General features: G+C 38.4%; 1 protein-coding gene across 1 annotated transcript in view; it reads right to left on the bottom strand.

Moving 5' to 3' along the window:
- The window catches only part of LOC107730228 (R-spondin-3), a 21,648-nt gene extending 4,111 nt beyond the window's left edge, over positions 1-17,537 (bottom strand). Inside the window, exons 1-5 of the mRNA XM_016540991.1 lie at positions 16,811-17,537; positions 7,255-7,449; positions 6,947-7,090; positions 4,885-5,028; positions 4,624-4,803 (exon numbers count right to left, since the gene is read on the bottom strand). Coding sequence (XP_016396477.1) covers positions 4,624-4,803; positions 4,885-5,028; positions 6,947-7,090; positions 7,255-7,449; positions 16,811-16,904 — 757 coding nt within the window. The 5' untranslated portion in view covers positions 16,905-17,537. The remainder of the gene's footprint in view (positions 1-4,623; positions 4,804-4,884; positions 5,029-6,946; positions 7,091-7,254; positions 7,450-16,810) is intronic.
- Between the last annotated feature and the right edge of the window lie 2,991 nt (positions 17,538-20,528).

Raw genomic sequence — 20,528 nt, 5'->3', positions numbered from 1 at the left:
CCGCTCCTTCGTCGAATCCGCCGGCCGCCGCTCACTCAAGCCCGCAGTGTGTGACGCTGTGTTTCTCGTTGTGAAAGTTAAACTACTTTGTTTGGCTTTCCAAAAGAGGACACAACTAGAAATCAGTGGTTAAGTTGTATTTACAACACTGCAGCGCATTTTATGGAGGACTGTTTCCTGATCCTGGTAGAGACGCGTTTCAGAAAGGCAGGGCATAGAGGAGAAACAATAATGTACAGTATGTGGAAAATAATGTGTTTTTTTAACCTTAAACCGCATAAACACATTTCATTACACCAAATACACAAAATAATGTTATTTTTAGCAACATCATATGACCCCTTTAAGTTAATATGGGTAGCATTGCTCAGATAATTTGGTTTGGCAGGAATAATGTGATAAAAAGCTTTGACTTTTGATCTTGAGCACGTTGAGCAGTGTTCGAGACATTGTTCCCTCTTGAACTCTAGAGGAGACCCATTTGAGATTACTGGCTTTTTTTTCAGGAGCAACTAAGAAACTGGAAAGTCTCCGCTGGAAAGTCTCCATTTGTTCTCCATTTAATCTCATTGCTATCCAAGAGAAACAATTAAGATTTCTTTTGTGATTTTTCTGTGACATATCGCTTTAGTTATGAAGGCCTGTTTCTGCCTCAGGGTAAAACTACATGTCAAATCCATGCACAAGTTTACAGGTGCTCTATCTACAGCTAAAAATAGCCACATGATAATGGATCTATTCATCATCATCAATGGATTGCAGTTCTATCCTCCTCTAAGATATGTTGCAAGCCTGAAATGGTTTGGAACGATTTTGTCTCATAGTTGTGTCTATTTCAACATAGGTGAAATGAGGAGTCATCTGGCTCTGATTATACATTATTGTTAAAAGAGTGATTGAGAGGGGAGAAAAGGAGGAGATCTTAGAAGAGGAGGGAGATGAGAGGGTGAAAAGTGTGTCAGGACAGATGGAAGGTTGGGGGGGCGTAACTGCTGCACAGTCAGTAAAAGGTGAAACGCTCTAAAATCTCAACCCTGACAACCCAAATCGTCCCAGTCTGCTGCTGTTAAGGACACAGAGGTGGGGATTGTTTAAAGGGGATATGATGTGGTGCAGTGGGGCACAATTTTATTAATTAACCCTGGGGGTGGGGTGGGGAAGGGTGGAGGGGGTCACATCCTCCCCGGCAGGCGTGCTGTCGTCCGGGGGCTTTTGGCAGGAGCCAGGCTGGGATTAAGGGCTCTGGCTCGTCCCACAGGAGGAATGCCAGGGCTTTGAAGGCCCAGTATAGCTGCACTCCCTTAGGGAGGTTGGTGCTGCTGTGCAGGGCAGAGCTGCATACAGAGGCTAAGAGTTCAGGGAACAATTGAGCTACACACACACAAACACACAAAACAACGATGCTGCGATGCCAAATTTATTAATCTACTATATAGGTAAAACCTGTACACACACGCATACACAGTATATGTATGCTACCATTCAAAAGTTTGGCGTCAGTATAATTCTTTAAAATGTTTTTGAAAGAAGTCTCACCACGGTGGTATTTATTTAATCAAAAATAGAGTAAAAACAGTAATATTGTCAAATCTTATTATAATTTAAAATAGCATTTTTCTATTTTAAAATCACTCTAATATGCTGATTTGGTGTTCAAGCAACAATTATTTATTTATTTGTTTATTTTTAATTCATTTTTATTTATTCTATTATAGGGATGTAACGATTAACTAGCAATCAAAACCAACAAAAGAGCAGTAATATGCAAGTGCTATATTAGTATATTATTATAGTATTATATTTCAATTTCACAAAGAAATGTGCAGCATTTTGTCCAAGCAATAATAAAAGGACACATTTAATTTATAATTTGTCTTAAATCTCATTTTGTTAAAAAAAATTATAATAATCGTGAATCGAATCGAATCGTGAAATCAAAATCGTGAATCGAATCGAATCGTGAGTTGAGTGAATCGTTACATCCCTATAATCTATTACTGTTATTATTATATATATATATTTATTTTATTTTATTTTATTTTTTTTAAGAAAACAGGTGTGCTGCTTAATGTTTTTTGTGGAAACAATGATACTTTTTTTCCCAGGATTCTTTTGAGTAAAATGATTAAAAATTCAAAAGAAGAGCATCAAAGGAACATTTTTGCAACATTACATTACATTGTAACATTTACTGTCTTTCAGTTTAATCCATCAACCAAAAAACGGAGGAAAAAAGAGCACTTGTTGACACTAGGAGTTGAATTTAGAGTCATGAAGCCTGAAAGTGAAAGGACAGGGTCCAGACACAGGGCTGCGTTTGGACAAGCCGTGTAAGAAAAAGGTCAGGATTAGTCAGAGGGAGAACACGAAAGAAAAACAAATGACAAGTAACGGGAGAAGAATGGAGAGGGATTTGGCTGGGGTAACAACAAGTAAAGCAGTTGCATGTGTGTATCAGGAGTTGGTGGAGGACAAGGAGGATGTATCAGTGTCAGTGGGCGGCTTGGGATTACTTTGAGTTGGCGGGGGTCGGACCACTGACCCTGCTGTTGTATGTGGAACATAAACACGGACAGGACAGAACCCCAGCAGATAATTAGCGTGCAGTTGATGCTCCAGGAGTTGGGGCAGCTGGGTAATCACAAGTAGGGGCGAGGTCGATAACCGAGCCTGCAGTGTAAAAAATGCACCCCTCACCCATGGCCCCAGCGGATCAATACAACACTCCTCACTTTGACTTAACATGGAACAAAACGTTTTTCTAGGCACAAGCAAAGAGTTGGTGACTAAGGGAATACATGTCTAAGATGAGTTGCAAGCTCTGTTTCAAAACCTACATAAAAAGCCTGCAACCTACAAAAAAAATCTATCTATCTATCTATCTATCTATCAATTAGGGCTGTGCAATTAATCGCATGTGATTGTCATGCGCATCTCGTCAGTAAAGCCGGTCCTGTGATTGGTAGTAAATCTCCATCACCTGCTTTCAGATGGAGCGGCATGCACTACACAGAGCCGTAGATCACAGACAAGCTAGGCGATATCGCGTTCATAATTGAATGCAAGCTAGGCAATATCTCGTTCATAATCGAATGCGATTCATCTGCGATTATGAACGCGATATTGCCTAATTGTCAGTGAACTACGGCTCAAGTGAGTGCATGCTGCTCCATCTGAAAGCAGGTGATGGAGATTTACTACTAATCACGGGACCGGCTTTACTGACGAGATGCGCATGACAATCGCATGCGATTAATTGCACAGCCCTTTTATCTATCTATCTATCTATCTATCTATCTGTCTGTCTGTCTATTTTGTTTAGTGCACCATCTTTTATTATAGATTTTTCTTACAGTGCATTATGGGATTCCTTCTCTGCAAACTATATATGCAATGCTATAGAATTTGGAGTGGCCTCATAATTTAATGAGCATAGATATATATGTATTTTTGGTAAACTGCTTTAAATTATTACTTAAATTAATTTATATTAATTATACTAAATTCAAACTCAAATTTAAACTCAATTAATTATACTAAAACATACAGATTGTCTTGTTTCATCCACAATCTTTTATTCTATTTTTTTATGCAATGCTACCATAGAATTTGGAGACCCAGTAATTGTAATAAGCATAAATATTTATTTTGGGTAAAGCAGTTTTTTAAAAAAAATATTTTTTTAATGATTTCTTTTTTTCTTTACAATGATTAATTATATTTTATGCTAATTATGCTAAATTATACTTTATTAAATATACTAAAAACAACCCAATGAGTGTTTCACACTGAAAATTCAGAAAAAAAAAAAAAAAAGTGCACTTCAAATACTCGGATGATGCACTGAATTAACAGAAAAAACTAATGTAGTATGTTGGACACTTCATGTATATAAGCATTGCTATCCTCTTGAAATATATCTGCATCATAAATGTGCTTATGGTTCTTTAAAGATCTTTCAGAACAGAGCTACATTTGACAAGTTTTTTTTTAGTGTGTTTTTTTCTTTTGAATTTGTGTGTGAGATCAATCCATATCATTGTTCTTTGGAGTCTGAAAAGTTCACATGCAAATCTCCACCCCTTTTATTTTCCTCTGTTCCCTCTCTCTGTGCTGAGGCCCTGAGTGTTTATGAGGTGGAGAGCGATGGAGCGTCGAGTTGGCCTGCTGTCTGTCATAAAGCAGCAATGTCCCACAAATACCACTATACAAATAAACATTCAAAACATAACTGTCCAAATATGGTTAAGCTTACAACTGCACAGATCCTTGAATCTGCTCCATGTATTTGTTTTGCATCAGTAGGGAAATATTTCTGGCTCTTACATTTATAATCATAATCCTGACGATACAAAACAAGCATTTAAATGATAATAAAAAAAGAGTCTATGTTTTTTGTACTATAAAAGTGGAAACTGTACAACAGCCCACTAGTAATTCCATTCACTCCAAGTCAAGCATCACTATTATTATTGGTCATACTTTGGGTTTTAAGCTTTTGGTGCAAACCTCATCCTCAACCTCATAGTACCTCAAATCATGCAGCTTTTTACTCCTGTGATCAGGCTTACAATTTTCAATGATGATTGGGTCTATTTATCAATAATTATATTAGCCACTTACATCTTCTTCTTTTGACTAAGCATTCCCTCGTTTCAGAAGTCGCTGGGCATGGGCTCCCCATTGGAGAGGGATTCTGTAGGACCTTCCTCGTCCTTGTTTCTTCGCCCCATTTGAAGCCGCAGGTTTTACCTGAGCGTGAGCAGGGGCCCCATTCGCTCCACTCGCCCACTTCACAGTGCACTAAAACACAGTTAACAAGTTAGTGAAGCCACACACATACAGCACTGTGTCTTGACAGCAGGTGTTATGTCAGATTCTAACCTGTCGGGATGCACTCCATTGAGTCGTTGGGCTCAAACTCGTCTGGGCAGACGTGATGACATTGCCCATGCAGTAAGAAGTGTCCCGGTGCACACCTCGTACACGTGTCACTGTTCTGACAGGAGTCGCAGTCTGCAGGACATGCTGTAAAACCATCACACACACACACTTAGTTTCATTAGAAGTACTGGGGAATAAATAACTAAAAGTAACCATGCTACTAACCTTTTCAAAAGGTATTAAATAGGGTGACCATACGTGCCATTTTCCCAGGACGCGTCCTGGCCAGGATTTCTATATTGCCTAAAATATCTAGGTTTTGGCTTTGTTTGCGTGTGCAGACCGATCGGTGTATGACATCAAAGTACCATACAGACAGTTATGCTTTCGAAATGCTCTCGAGGTACTTTGATGTCAAACACTGATCGGTCTGAGCCGCACTGCTAAGTCGAACACTGTTAAGTCGAACACACCTAATATGTACGCGTAATAGCATCGCTTTGACCGTAGATCCCACCTTCTCACACGCCATGATTGGTCCATTATGTACAATGCTTGCATGTTATTGGTCAAACTACTTTTCGATCATTACCTTCAGCAAGCATGAAAACAGGAAAACAAAGCCAAAACAAATCCTGGCCAGGACGCGTCCTGGGAAAATGGCACATATGGTCACCCTATATTAAAACATATTTTTCGGTAGCAATAAGTACTCTTAAGTTACTAATATGCACTCTGTAGGGGTAATTAAGGTAGGACAGCTTTTTTTCTGAGAGTGTTCAGCTATTTTCATGATAGAGTGCAGCTTTTAACAAACTACTTTGTCCATCGTTGTCACGATCCCTGTCTGTGTTTCTTGTGTCTGTGTTCAAGGACTTTTAGTTTGTAGTTCTGTGCCCCTATTGTTGCCTTGTTCCCCTCCTGTTTCCCAGCTGCTCTGCTCTCTTGTTTGTTGTCATGGACACTCACTGAACCACACCCATCTCCTTGTTATTTGCCCTGGTTACTGATTAGTTCATTGCTTCAGCTCTCTGTATAAATAGTCCTTGTGTCTCCCTTGTGCTTTGTCAGTTGTTGAATGTTAGCGTTGCCGCTCTGCTCGTGTTTCTGTTTTTGTTCCCGTTCTTGTTACCAGTTCTTTGTTATTTAATTAAACTACCTGCACTTAGGTCCGTGCCTCAGCTGGTTTCCTCCTGCTCTTGCACCATAGCAATCAGAGTAGCATGTCTAAACACCACATGGCTGGTTTAAATGAGAAAATCAAATCAAACATACTAATCAAAACAGCCCTGTCTCATATGTGGTGCTGGAAAGAATTGGAAAATTAAAGAGATGACCATCCGAAATAATTTTGGAAAGTCTGAATTATTCTAGTGACAATCCTCTATCTAATATGTAGCTTCTAAATGTCCGATTCATTGTAGTGAATTGTAGCCCTCTGTCTAATACAGTGGTTTTAAAACCTCTCCATGAAGTACCCCCAGCACATCACATTTATTTATGTCTTCCTATATCTGACACACCCCCTTCCGGTCTTGCAGTCTCCACTAATAAGCTGATGAGTTGAATCAGGTGTGATAGATGAGGGAGACATACAAAATGTGCAGGGCTGGGGGTACTCCAGGTCAGGTTTGAGAACCACCGGTCTAATATGTAGCAGTAGAAAGTCAGATTCATTCTAGTGAATCAGTTCATTATGATGATTGTCCTCACTTTAATATGTACCTTTTGGAAAGTCTGATTCATTTTAACGAATAGGTTCTTTCAGATGGCACTCTCTCCAATGTGTAGCTTTTAATCATTTGATTAATTCTAGTGAACTGGTTAATTCGGTTGATCCTCTCTCTAATATGTAGCTTTTGAAAGTCTTATTCATTTTATTCTTATTAAGCTTGTATTAGTTAACTTTGCAAAACAGTAGCTTGGCTGTAGTTTTACTACTTGAAATTATGATTAGCTTACAGTTTGGCAAGCTACAGTTTCAAAGTAGCTTCCCCAACACTGGAGGAAAGGATGCTAAAAACTAGTCCATCATATCTGTGACTGTAAACTGGGCACTCACCAGGGACACACTCTTTCTTGGTATCGCTGGGCATCAGCCCATCTGGACAGCTCTCCATGCACTTGCCCTTGTGCAAGTAGGAGCCCGCTCTGCAGCGCAGGCAGAAGTTCCTGTTAAAGCACGAGTCGCACTCTGACCCACACTCTGGAAGACAGGATACGCACGCATTACCACATTGTCCTGAGCTGAGAAGGGAATGCTGTAGTATACACGCCATTGCCCATAGCTTTTATTACTGTAACTAAGACATAAAGATGTCTGTAGTGTAAATATTTCAAGGAGAAGCTGAGGCGAAACATGTGTCTTACTTATGCAGTCGTTCCGGTCAGGGGAACGGGTGCCGTAGAAACCATTAGGGCAGGAGGCCAGGCACACTCCGATCTGCCTCATCCCGTCGTGAATAAAGTGAATAAAAAGCTTGGGTTTGCAGGTCAGACAGCCATTGTAAACCGAGCAGGTCTGACAGCCTCCCTGGCATCCCTGGGAGCTCACCCCTGAACCCTCTGTGGTAGAAACATCAATTTTACTTTAGGATCAAACAACATGTGTGGCTCAACAAAAGATTTATGCAAATGTACAGATCTGACAAGTGTAATAGATATATATCATTTATGTTAGGGTGACCATATGTCCTCTTTTTCCTGTGCATGTCCTGACTGGGACTTCTAAATTTCCTAAAATGTTTTGAGTTTTGTGCTCCATACAGTCCTTACTAGATATACATTATATCTAAGTTTATTTGCATTGCTTTGACTGTTCTCTGTAGATCCCAAGCCATGACAGGTTGATGTACAAAGCTTGCAAGCTATTGTGCAAACTACTTTTCAGTCGTTATCTTCAGCAAGCATGAAAACAATTAGAAAACAAAGCCAAAATCCAGACATTTTAGGCCAGGATTTTTCCAGGACATTAAAAAGAGGATGCATAGTCACCCTATTTATGTATTGTCTGGAGTGTGAAACCACTGGTGTCAGTCTCTCTTTCACTGCAATAGTTATTAGAAAACATACATGTACAAAGCTACAATATTATTTATGTAAGGGATAACTTACTGCAGTTCTGGCTAGTTCTAACCCAACTGTTTGACTTTATATAACCTACCCATAGTAAAGGGCCCAGATTTAATACTGTAGATGCTTTTGAGGACCAACTAATCACTATTTTATTGCCAAAGTTTGCCAGACTAGTGGCATTTTATCTTTGAAAGCTATTTAGAGTTTTGTTTGAGGTACTTGGTAGCGAGTTGTGTTTAATCACATTTAATGTCATTTACTGTATACACGACTGTATAAAATTTTGGGATCAGTAAGATCTTTTATCCAACAAGGATGGATTAAATTAATCAAAAGTGACAGTAAAGACATTTATAATGTTTCTTTTTCAAATAAAAGCTGCTCTTTTGAATTTTCTATTCATCAGAGAATCCTGAATATTATCACTTTTTTAAAGCAGCACAACTGTTTTTTTTAGCATTGGTTATAATAAGAAGTACCAGAATTATTGAGTGCCAAATCAGCATATTAGAATGCTAGCTGAAGGATCATGTGACACTAAAGACTGGAGTAATGGCTGCTGAAAATTCTATCACAAGTGAGCATAACAGACTTCAAAAACATAAAACAGATTTAACAACCTCAAATTTTGTGTTCTGTTGTGGTGGAATAATATGTTTCAGATAAACCCGCTGATAAACGGCATGTAAAAACAAACTTCACATTGTGTTTCGTGGTACTCATACTTTATGTGCAATGCTAACTGAATGCGAAAACTCTTCTCATCATTTCCTGCCCTCTGTCCACTTCCTCTGAATAAAAAGTGCCAAATACACATGCAAAAATGTCATCATTAAACAGTTTCACATTTCAAAAAAGATATAATGCCTTAATATAATGTGTAGAAATCCAAATGTTTGCAAAGGCTAGAACTGAAAGCCTTGCTTCTTCTGCCAGCACCTAGTTACAAAAAGCATACTCTGCATTTATTTGGACATTCTCAACATTTATAAGAGCAAACAGGAATGGTGGGTACAACTAAATGGTTCAAGGTTCTTCAAGGAAAGAACAGGGCCATCAATTAAGGCTACAACAGTGACCATAATGTAGTGTAATAATAAACAAGACAGGAAGCACAGTCATCTGTGGATTCTCCCGGCAGAGAAACTAATCAACAGAGACACGTTGCATACCGGGGTTTGCACGCAAACGGCAGCACAGTAGCCTTTGTGTTCATAAGCGCGCAAACAGAGTGGCCTCACTGTGACAAAAAAAAACAAACAGACGGAATCAACTCGTCTCCACTGGAGACCTCCAGCTGCGAATACACAGTGAAACTGCCCACCACAAATGCATGACGAAGAGGTTTCTCAATGTCCTAGTGATCCCTTAAGACAAGATTTATTTTTAAATGATAGAGCTGATCGCTGACCTGTTATACGCCCTGACAACCTTCCGGACAGAAGATTTGATATTTTTCAGAAATAGGCCTGACTGTATTCAAAGGGATTTGAGAGAATATTTTCTTCAGCTTTTTGCTCAAGGGATTGTGAATAATATCTATGCACTATGGCCTCGTTGTTTTGGCTCGGGAACTGAAGAAGTCAAAAGTGATTTGAGTTCACAGTTGCAGTGAGAAGAACAGACGTTCACTGATCTAATTGCATCATACTGTAAACTACAGTGCAGTACCTCACTAAATTCAGCAGGGTAAAAAAATGGAAGGTGCTCCTCGGCTGCTTCAAGGTACATCTTTGATTGAAGTCAATCGCTTCCAGGTGTCTCTCAAAGGTCAGTCTCAGATGGTTAAAGGCTCTGCGTTTTAGAAGGGACTGACCCAGTCTCAGAGCATCTGGATACGGGTGAGGTAGGGTAAAATGAAGAGTGGTCTAGCTCAACTTCAGAGAGGTTAAAAAAAGCTTCTACTTTCACTTTTATGCAATTTGAAATGATATGGCTTGAAAGGATGTTACATATTGAGGACCTCTAACCATCAGCAAGCCTAAACAATAAGGAAGCAGTTTAAAAAGCATGGGAAATGACGACTCCTAGTATCACTGTAACGCACTTACGAAGTGGCTTTTTGCCATTTTGACCCACTATGCAATATGAGGCAGTAATGCAATAGACAGCAATGTTCAAAATATATATACACACACTACCATTTAAATGTTTGGGGTCGGTAAGATTTTTTAAAACATTTTTGAAAGAAGTCTCATATGTTCACCAAGACCGCATTTAGTTGATAAAAATAGAATAAAATCAGTAATATTCTGAAATATTGTATAAAGTTTCAATAAAGTTGCAAACAGTTGTGATGGTTACACTTTTTTGTAGTAACTGTGACATTTCTTTTTTCAGTATTCATAGTTTAAATGAACATTACTTGTTTTAAATATATATTTTTTACCTTTTACAAAATGTTTTACTATCAATTTTGATCAATTTAATGCATCCTTGCCGAATATAAGATAGATAGATAGATAGATAGATAGATAGATATTTTCAACCTGCTCTTACATTCCATACTACTGAACTCGGTCTAGGGCATCGTTGTTGTTTTTTTCTGTCTCCCTCCCCTTATTCCCAGAGTTCACTCTTGGCCGCCAGATTGCCATAGATCAAGGATATTCTGTTTGACATATCTAAGCAATCTTTACAACTGCTGTCCATTTGCCCACATGTGTTCCTGCCAAAGCTCTCTAACTCACAGAACCCTTTACACGGAGGAATTCTGCCTGCCCTTGCGCTGCCACAGCCGAACGTTTGAAATCGCTTCGCCACGCTTCAAACTCGACGACCGCAAAAGCAAGCATTCCCAGAATCTATCGGTAAAGCGGCACAGTTAAAACTTAATTAAATAACAAAATGTCAGACATCGACATTAAACAAAAGCATTTGCTTATTGCCCAAAGTCTTGTGGTTTGAGTCGGTGAAGCAGGCAGACACAATTAATTTCCTGCGATATTTACAACATGGGGAGGCCACACACAAGCAAAGATAATTTTTTACTAAAAAAACACAGCCATTAGTTTATTCAAAAGGACATTAGTTACCATATACTGTCATTGACTTGTAAGTCTTCTTTTAAAAACTAAATGTCAACCTCACCTTTTTAGTCCTCTGTGACACATTACAAAAAAGCGTATACAACAATTACATTCACTTCACAAAACATTCTTGCAAAACAGTCATATGCACAAGATATTCCAATGTTATAAGTATCAGATGTTACAAATTCTTTGGCATTTAAAAGGTGTCTATTTTACATGCAAATCAAAGGCTTGTGGCTTCTACTTGTCAACGCAGAGACACAGAGACGCGCACATACAGAAGACAGGAAATGTTTGAGGTCAGGCGACCGTTTGGTCACTCTCTGTGAACTGATAAATTAGTCATAGGTCATTCACCCAAGTTTTTGTCCATCACAAACGTTTCAAAGTCTCTTAATTAGCAGCATCTGATGATGGCTGGTGCTTTCAAAAGGATGGCGGTCAGCACGTTTGCCACACTTCACTGTTGCAGTGTCTGCCAAAATTCATACAGCACCAGCATAGATTTGATCACCCTGCTCACCCGTATCTATTAATATAATCTCTTAATATTTTGAAATATGTGAATTGATCAAAAATATGCTGAAATGAGTGAAAGATTTCTGCTCTTTAAGGATAACCTCAAACCGTCCCCTCTTTAAATTCAAAATGACAGTTGTGTACTGAACTAATTAGCTGTCAAAGTCTGATTAGACACATATTTTTCTCATATGACACATGAGAGCACATACTTAGTATGCTGAATGCAATGTCCTGACCACAGTCCACAATTCTAGCATCATCTAAGTTTTGAACAAAAAAAATGGATAAGGGTTTTGTATTTTGAATTCCATAATATAATTTTTTTCTATCAGAGTTGAAACAACCGAGTGAGTGCCACAAAGCCACAATGGCATTTCTGTGGCTCCCTGATACCAAAAGCAATTCTGTTGCATCTAACTGGCTTTGTCACCAACTAATTTGGACTATGTTTATACAGTCATTCTAATTGTGCCTTTCAAGTCATATTTTCCTATTACGTTGTTTATTAAAATAAAAATCATACTCAATCACATATTTCTGGAGCCTGTCATGCATGAATTGCTTATTTCAGAGCTCAGCTTCCCAAAATTTTGTTTCTCTCTGTGTAAACCAAAAATATTCATATAAACAGTGAGGGGGACATGACCCCCAAAATTACACACGGCCCCCACCATCCTGAGTATTTGGTTACAGCCTTGACTTAATCAGTAATACATTTGATTAAAACGGTCTTTTGAATTAAATGATGAATTTCTTATCAAGTTACCTTTAACTGATAGCACTGAACTTACAGATATCTCAGCGAGTAACAGTCAACAAGCGCGTGACGGTCCAAGCGCACTACAAAGGGTTCTCTGCGTAATGCAGTGGCCGCTAGAGAGCGATCCAAACAAGACGTTGGACTGGCCATTGATGCTAGACGAGCAGTGCACAATGTATAAGCCACTAATGGTGTAGTCTGCAAATTCATACTTTCATATTCGCACTTATCACAACAATGATAGCACGATACATTGAAGTAAAACACGACTGAAACGTTACTCGTTAATGGAGGGTAACTGCAACGTAAACCTAAAACAGTACGTAAATCACAAAAATCAGCAGTGTGTCTGTCCCTTGCCGATATAAGTTATGTTTCCGAATCAAACCACACAAGTGTCTAGTAAAAATAAACACTTTTCACGCGTCTTCTAGGCTTTTACCTCAACGGTACATTTTCCATCAGAAGTTTATCTAGGATGCCTAAGCAGCTGTTTTTTTCTTCCAGAACTCCCTGTGGGGACACATATGTGAAATTGTCCTCAAACTAAGCCATCAAAACAAAACCATGAGGAACACAATAACGATTTTGTGACAGGCGCAGTTTCACCGAGACTGGCTCATCTCAAGCAACACTACGCTGTTTGCAGGGTTGCCAGGTCTTTGTGACAAAGACAGCCCAATCACCAAACAAAATCAGCCTAATCACCAATAAAACCTTACACGGGTTTTTCGAATTTTCAAGCTGTATAAAGTAGTTTTAAAAGCATCACGTTTTAATAGTTTGATTTATATTTACTGTAGGCTATCCTACTATTTAAAAAGTTTACTATAGCCTACACTTTTAACTGGACAGTGGGGTTCTTGGACAATGTACAACTGTGTTTTACCATACTGCTTTTATTTCATATATGGATCTTATTCAGGGTAGAGGCCATGTTTTTTTTTTTTTTGCGAATGAAAATGAGGCTGTGGGGGACAGAGGTAAAGAACAAATGGGTTGTTGTACTAACCCTAACATCAAAAACATACATTTCCCAAAAAAAAAAAACATTACTAAATATAACTAAATATTAAACTATTACTAAAAACAGCATAAAATAAAATAGGGCATCTACCCTGAGTAAGGTTTAGCTATGTCAGACATCGACATTAAACAAAAGCATTTGCTTATTGCCCAAAGTCTTGTGGTTTGAGTCGGTGAAGCAGGCAGACACAATTAATTTCCTGCGATATTTACAACATGGGGAGGCCACACACAAGCAAAGATAATTTTTTACTAAAAAAACACAGCCATTAGTTTATTCAAAAGGACATTAGTTACCATATACTGTCATTGACTTGTAAGTCTTCTTTTAAAAACTAAATGTCAACCTCACCTTTTTAGTCCTCTGTGACACATTACAAAAAAGCGTATACAACAATTACATTCACTTCACAAAACATTCTTGCAAAACAGTCATATGCACAAGATATTCCAATGTTATAAGTATCAGATGTTACAAATTCTTTGGCATTTAAAAGGTGTCTATTTTACATGCAAATCAAAGGCTTGTGGCTTCTACTTGTCAACGCAGAGACACAGAGACGCGCACATACAGAAGACAGGAAATGTTTGAGGTCAGGCGACCGTTTGGTCACTCTCTGTGAACTGATAAATTAGTCATAGGTCATTCACCCAAGTTTTTGTCCATCACAAACGTTTCAAAGTCTCTTAATTAGCAGCATCTGATGATGGCCGGTGCTTTCAAAAGGATGGCGGTCAGCACGTTTGCCACACTTCACTGTTGCAGTGTCTGCCAAAATTCATACAGCACCAGCATAGATTTGATCACCCTGCTCACCCGTATCTATTAATATAATCTCTTAATATTTTGAAATATGTGAATTGATCAAAAATATGCTGAAATGAGTGAAAGATTTCTGCTCTTTAAGGATAACCTCAAACCGTCCCCTCTTTAAATTCAAAATGACAGTTGTGTACTGAACTAATTAGCTGTCAAAGTCTGATTAGACACATATTTTTCTCATATGACACATGAGAGCACATACTTAGTATGCTGAATGCAATGTCCTGACCACAGTCCACAATTCTAGCATCATCTAAGTTTTGAACAAAAAAAATGGATAAGGGTTTTGTATTTTGAATTCCATAATATAATTTTTTTCTATCAGAGTTGAAACAACCGAGTGAGTGCCACAAAGCCACAATGGCATTTCTGTGGCTCCCTGATACCAAAAGCAATTCTGTTGCATCTAACTGGCTTTGTCACCAACTAATTTGGACTATGTTTATACAGTCATTCTAATTGTGCCTTTCAAGTCATATTTTCCTATTACGTTGTTTATTAAAATAAAAATCATACTCAATCACATATTTCTGGAGCCTGTCATGCATGAATTGCTTATTTCAGAGCTCAGCTTCCCAAAATTTTGTTTCTCTCTGTGTAAACCAAAAATATTCATATAAACAGTGAGGGGGACATGACCCCCAAAATTACACACGGCCCCCACCATCCTGAGTATTTGGTTACAGCCTTGACTTAATCAGTAATACATTTGATTAAAACGGTCTTTTGAATTAAATGATGAATTTCTTATCAAGTTACCTTTAACTGATAGCACTGAACTTACAGATATCTCAGCGAGTAACAGTCAACAAGCGCGTGACGGTCCAAGCGCACTACAAAGGGTTCTCTGCGTAATGCAGTGGCCGCTAGAGAGCGATCCAAACAAGACGTTGGACTGGCCATTGATGCTAGACGAGCAGTGCACAATGTATAAGCCACTAATGGTGTAGTCTGCAAATTCATACTTTCATATTCGCACTTATCACAACAATGATAGCACGATACATTGAAGTAAAACACGACTGAAACGTTACTCGTTAATGGAGGGTAACTGCAACGTAAACCTAAAACAGTACGTAAATCACAAAAATCAGCAGTGTGTCTGTCCCTTGCCGATATAAGTTATGTTTCCGAATCAAACCACACAAGTGTCTAGTAAAAATAAACACTTTTCACGCGTCTTCTAGGCTTTTACCTCAACGGTACATTTTCCATCAGAAGTTTATCTAGGATGCCTAAGCAGCTGTTTTTTTCTTCCAGAACTCCCTGTGGGGACACATATGTGAAATTGTCCTCAAACTAAGCCATCAAAACAAAACCATGAGGAACACAATAACGATTTTGTGACAGGCGCAGTTTCACCGAGACTGGCTCATCTCAAGCAACACTACGCTGTTTGCAGGGTTGCCAGGTCTTTGTGACAAAGACAGCCCAATCACCAAACAAAATCAGCCTAATCACCAATAAAACCTTACACGGGTTTTTCGAATTTTCAAGCTGTATAAAGTAGTTTTAAAAGCATCACGTTTTAATAGTTTGATTTATATTTACTGTAGGCTATCCTACTATTTAAAAAGTTTACTATAGCCTACACTTTTAACTGGACAGTGGGGTTCTTGGACAATGTACAACTGTGTTTTACCATACTGCTTTTATTTCATATATGGATCTTATTCAGGGTAGAGGCCATGTTTTTTTTTTTTTTGCGAATGAAAATGAGGCTGTGGGGGACAGAGGTAAAGAACAAATGGGTTTTTGTACTAACCCTAACATCAAAAACATACATTTCCCCCCAAAAAAAAAACATTACTAAATATAACTAAATATTAAACTATTACTAAAAACAGCATAAAATAAAATATGGCATCTACCCTGAGTAAGGTTTAGCTACTACCTTTTATTTTTATGTATTTCATTCAAAAACACTATTTCACTGTGCATTCACTGTAATGCTTCATAGCCACAGTTGGTGTGCCTATTTCCATAAAAGAACAGTAGGCTATCCACCTTACCTGTTACTGGCTGGTAAAAAATTAAAAATAATAACCTATTTAAATACAATTGGCGAGAAAAGTCAAACCCTCACACCACATAAAAAAATCAACCCACTGCTAGTTTTAAAGTAGACAATTCTGAGGGAACCAGCGCACTTGGCAACCCAGGCTTGGCACAAAATATAAACGGGAAAAACAGCGATATACTCCAGGTGTCATAAGAAAAAATAGCATATAGCCTACATTTCGATAACAATAATGAGATCTTCCAGCTGCTGAGAAATACTTAACTCCTTTAGTTCTCTGTTGCATATGGTTATATGCTGAACCGCAGGAGAGACTGCGAGTGTCGAATCTACTGATTTTCTTTTTGGCTTTTGAGTTTTAGATACAGTGACCCATATTAACAGACAAGAAATAAATGTTAAAAATATAAAAATGTTAAAAATTCCCGTAGTAAACCTTAACCATGTCCTGTCACCTGATAAATATCCCATATCAACATTACCCCAATAGAGACTTTAACTTAAAAAAAGAAACATTTAACTTTCAAGTCTTTTAAAATGACAAAAAGTAGGATACATTATGTATTTAAAAACACCATGATTACAAACAAAAAGTGCACACAAATAGGCCGTATAAGTCACGGTGCAGGTGTGCGCAAAGCATCAGATCAGCAGCGCGCAGAACTTACGTTTGTGTAGCCGGTGCCTGGAGCCGTGATGCTGACAGTTTGTGTATTCCATACAATGCAAGATCAAAACAATGGAGATCAGTTGTAATTGCATAGTAATCAGGGGAATGATGCTTGTCCTGTCAATTTCAATGTCCCTTATCGCACTTTGATCTGTGCAATACTCAATAGGTTATTCCTAAACCGGGCAGAAGCCCCAGCTGTGCTCACGCGTAAGAGAAACAGAATTTCCAATGGCCCAAATGCACCTGGGCCGATTCGGCAGTAACATATTGGAGGCAATCCACATATGTGCCACTGTGAGATATCCAAAGAGAGAGACACTCATTCCATGGAAACAATGAAAGTGTTAGTTCTCCATCCAGCGCACTGTAAGCAAAACTTAAAGATGGGGAGGAGGGAATCAAATTAAATTGGCATGGCGATAAAGTTGGATTGTCTTCCTGAATGACTGTATTCCCCGCTGTGATTCCGCACGACACGTCCAGGTGTGAAAGTTACTTTATTTATTGAGCCTGACATGTAGGAGGTCCTCGCGTCATCCTCATCACAGCATCTCGAGGAACTTTCAGTGAAACTTTGGCGCTATATTTCTAAACAGTCGCCGAAACGTCGCTCTTCTCTATTCAATCTCGATAGCTCACAGTTTCACGGTTGAGCAATTCACTATCTCTCCCTTTCTCTCGCCTGCTCTCAGCTCGTGTGCTCGTCTGGTAACTGATGACTTCAGCTCTCTGCCGTCTCTCTCCCCTCTCTGAACTCCAAAGTTTATTTAGAGGGCGAGCCCCCCACGTCAGACACCCCACACTCGCTTTTTTTCATTATATCACGTTTTCCAAAACTCGAGTACTCGATGAATGGAAAAATTCGACAGACAGAGAGACAGACAGACAGATAGACAGAAAAATAGATAGATAGATCACATTTATAACACATTTATCCGAGAAGAACTTAACCAAGAGATTACTCAACACCAAATTAATTAATTTATTTTGTAAAGTAAGTTAGGTACATCTAATTTTACTTGTATTTGTAATAAATTTCAGGATGCCTATTATCCAGATATGAATCCTATATTTAAAATACATCTCTGTAAAATGAACTGCTCTGTGAGGCTATACATATGTTTGCCATAATAGAGGAAGTTCCATTGTGATCCTCTAGAGGGGGTCAGTGCTATAAGAGCCACAAACTGCACACAGGCAAATACACTGCCTGACTTTTGTTTTAGCCCGTCTGAGATGCATTTTCAGTTGATATGCAGCACTGGCCACATAAAAACAAATCCTTGCATTTCTGTGTGTGCGCTGTGGAGCATAAACAATAGTGGTGATTACTGGTGTACGTGAGTGTGCTGCACGGCACAGTGGTTCCCTCTTCTCCCACAGGGAAGCTTATTTACACGTCTGGCAGTGGGACGGGGAGGCCTGCTTTTCTTAACCCAGACAGACATAGAGACAGAGATAGATAGATAGATAGATAGATAGATAGATAGATTTGTATGAATTCGTACAACCTTACAATTATGAATTCTTATAATTGGTTATAATTGCTTAGTTACCAACATTCTTCAAAATAAGCTCTTTTGTGTTCAACAGAAAAAAGAAACTGATACAGGTTTGGGACAAATGCAGGATGTATAAATGATGACATAATTTTCATTATTGGGTGAACTATCCCTTTCAGTGGGCCAGAACTGCCTAAAATCTAAATAAACAAGAGTCTTGCTCCTAGAACGCTACGTGGTGCACTGCTTCTTTAAGCCTGACCGTTGCCACATGAAACACATGTACCTAATAAAAGTGTGAAAGCTCTTTGAAATCGATCTAATCTGAAACAACAGACTGAGCAAAGCCTACAACATACGCAGACTTGAGCAGGATTTGCAGGCTGCTGAATTCCTGCGGCGAGACAGCTGCTCGCTACAGCGCAGTCGAACCCACGGCGCTCTAGAGCTTTAATCACGGCAGTTCCAACACTTCATTCAGTCTCACTGTTGCTGAGCAACCCGTGAGCCAACCTGGGCCATTCCAAATGAGGGGATCGGCTGTCTATAAAGGGTCTGGCGGTTTATATTAATCAGCATGATGCCGTTAGATTCTTTCATTTTGATTAAGGTTCCTCCCCACCTCCTGACAGGTGGTCTGTCTGTCCCAGGCTGCCCTATTGTCCCGCAGTAATCACTCTCTGCCCTGGACATGTCAGGGAGGAATGGGGAATCGTCACCCCGGTGTGTGAAAGTCTGCGGTTTTTCTGCCAGGCCACTACGGGTGTTGCGTTTCGTCCGCCCTTGACCTCTCTCATGTTTGTTTGTTTGCACTTAACCACTCATTATAGTGGGGATTTTATGATGCCACCCCCCAACTTTTTTACAGGCTCTTAATGCGGCGGGGTGAGAGAGAGCAGGGACATCTGGAAGCACAGCTGACATCCACTGAGTTTAAAATGGAGTTAAAGAATCAGACAGCACACAACTGAAGGGAGTCAATAAGTCAAAACGTATCCACCAGCTCAGCACAGATGCTCTACTAGCTTGTCCGTAATTCAACCTCAATAGCTACATTTGAAATCTGTTTGCTCTGATAATACTGAACTACTGAAGCTTTATAAACAATACACTTTATTTAAACACTATTTATTAATATTTTTAGTTAGCTTATATTTTTAGATATTGAGTTTTCAAGATTATTTCAAGTTTTAGTAACTTTGTAAAAAAATTTTTATGTTTTTCTTAAATATAGCTTTAATTTATTTTTATTTAAATTACTAGCTTGTCCGTAATTCAACCTCAATAGCTACATTTGAAATCTGTTTGCTCTGATAATACTGAACTACTGAAGCTTTATAAACAATACACTTTATTTAAACACTATTTATTAATATTTTTAGTTAGTTTATATTTTTAGATATTGAGTTTTCAAGATTATTTCAAGTTTTAGTAACTTTGTAAAACTTTTAATGTTTTTCTTAAATATAGCTTTAATTTATTTTTATTTAAATTTTAATAATTTAGTACTTTTATATGAAATACATTTTATTTCAGCCCAGATAACTTTTTTAAAAATGTTTTTTATTTTATTTAAGTTATATTTAAAATGTTCTAGTTAAATGTAACCTGGTATACCGAAAGTCAACAGGGTTCAGTGTCCAGTGACGTTCTTCAGAGTATCTTTTTTTTGTGTGTTCCACAGAAAAAAGAAAGCCATACGTGTTTGGAATGACATGAGGGCAAGTAAGTGATGACAGAAGTGTCATTTTTGGTTAAACTTAAGTCTTTGTCTGGTTATTTATTTATTTTTTTGTTTGTTGGATCAGTGCATCAGCCAATTGAATAACGGCAAATCCAGTTTTGGTTTAATGACATAACTAAATGGCTAACATTGCACATTAGTATACATTGGCATCAAAGGAAATAGTATAAATGTACACACACATGCACAAGCAAGTGCATGAACACATGAATGTACACACAGAGCCAATGTTGTGTGTACATGCAGTTGTTGCGTTCCTCGGCCAGAAGTTTGATATTTTCCACTTTTTCCGCATGAAGTTCAAACTGTGGAATGACTCTCTTTGGTGCTATTAGCTTACTTTATTTGACTGTGAATCATTCTAGCACAGAGAATACTGACAGGATACTTAAACACAGAACTCTATAGAGGACAGAACTTGAGAAAAGGTCACAGAGGACAAAAAAAAAAAAAAAAAAAAAAACCCT

This window comes from Sinocyclocheilus rhinocerous, unplaced genomic scaffold (genome assembly GCF_001515625.1).
Source record: "Sinocyclocheilus rhinocerous isolate Xijiao unplaced genomic scaffold, SAMN03320098_v1.1 scaffold2448, whole genome shotgun sequence".
In the NCBI taxonomy this organism is placed as follows: Eukaryota; Metazoa; Chordata; class Actinopteri; order Cypriniformes; family Cyprinidae; genus Sinocyclocheilus; species Sinocyclocheilus rhinocerous.
This window is presented reverse-complemented; position numbering and strand designations above follow the sequence as displayed.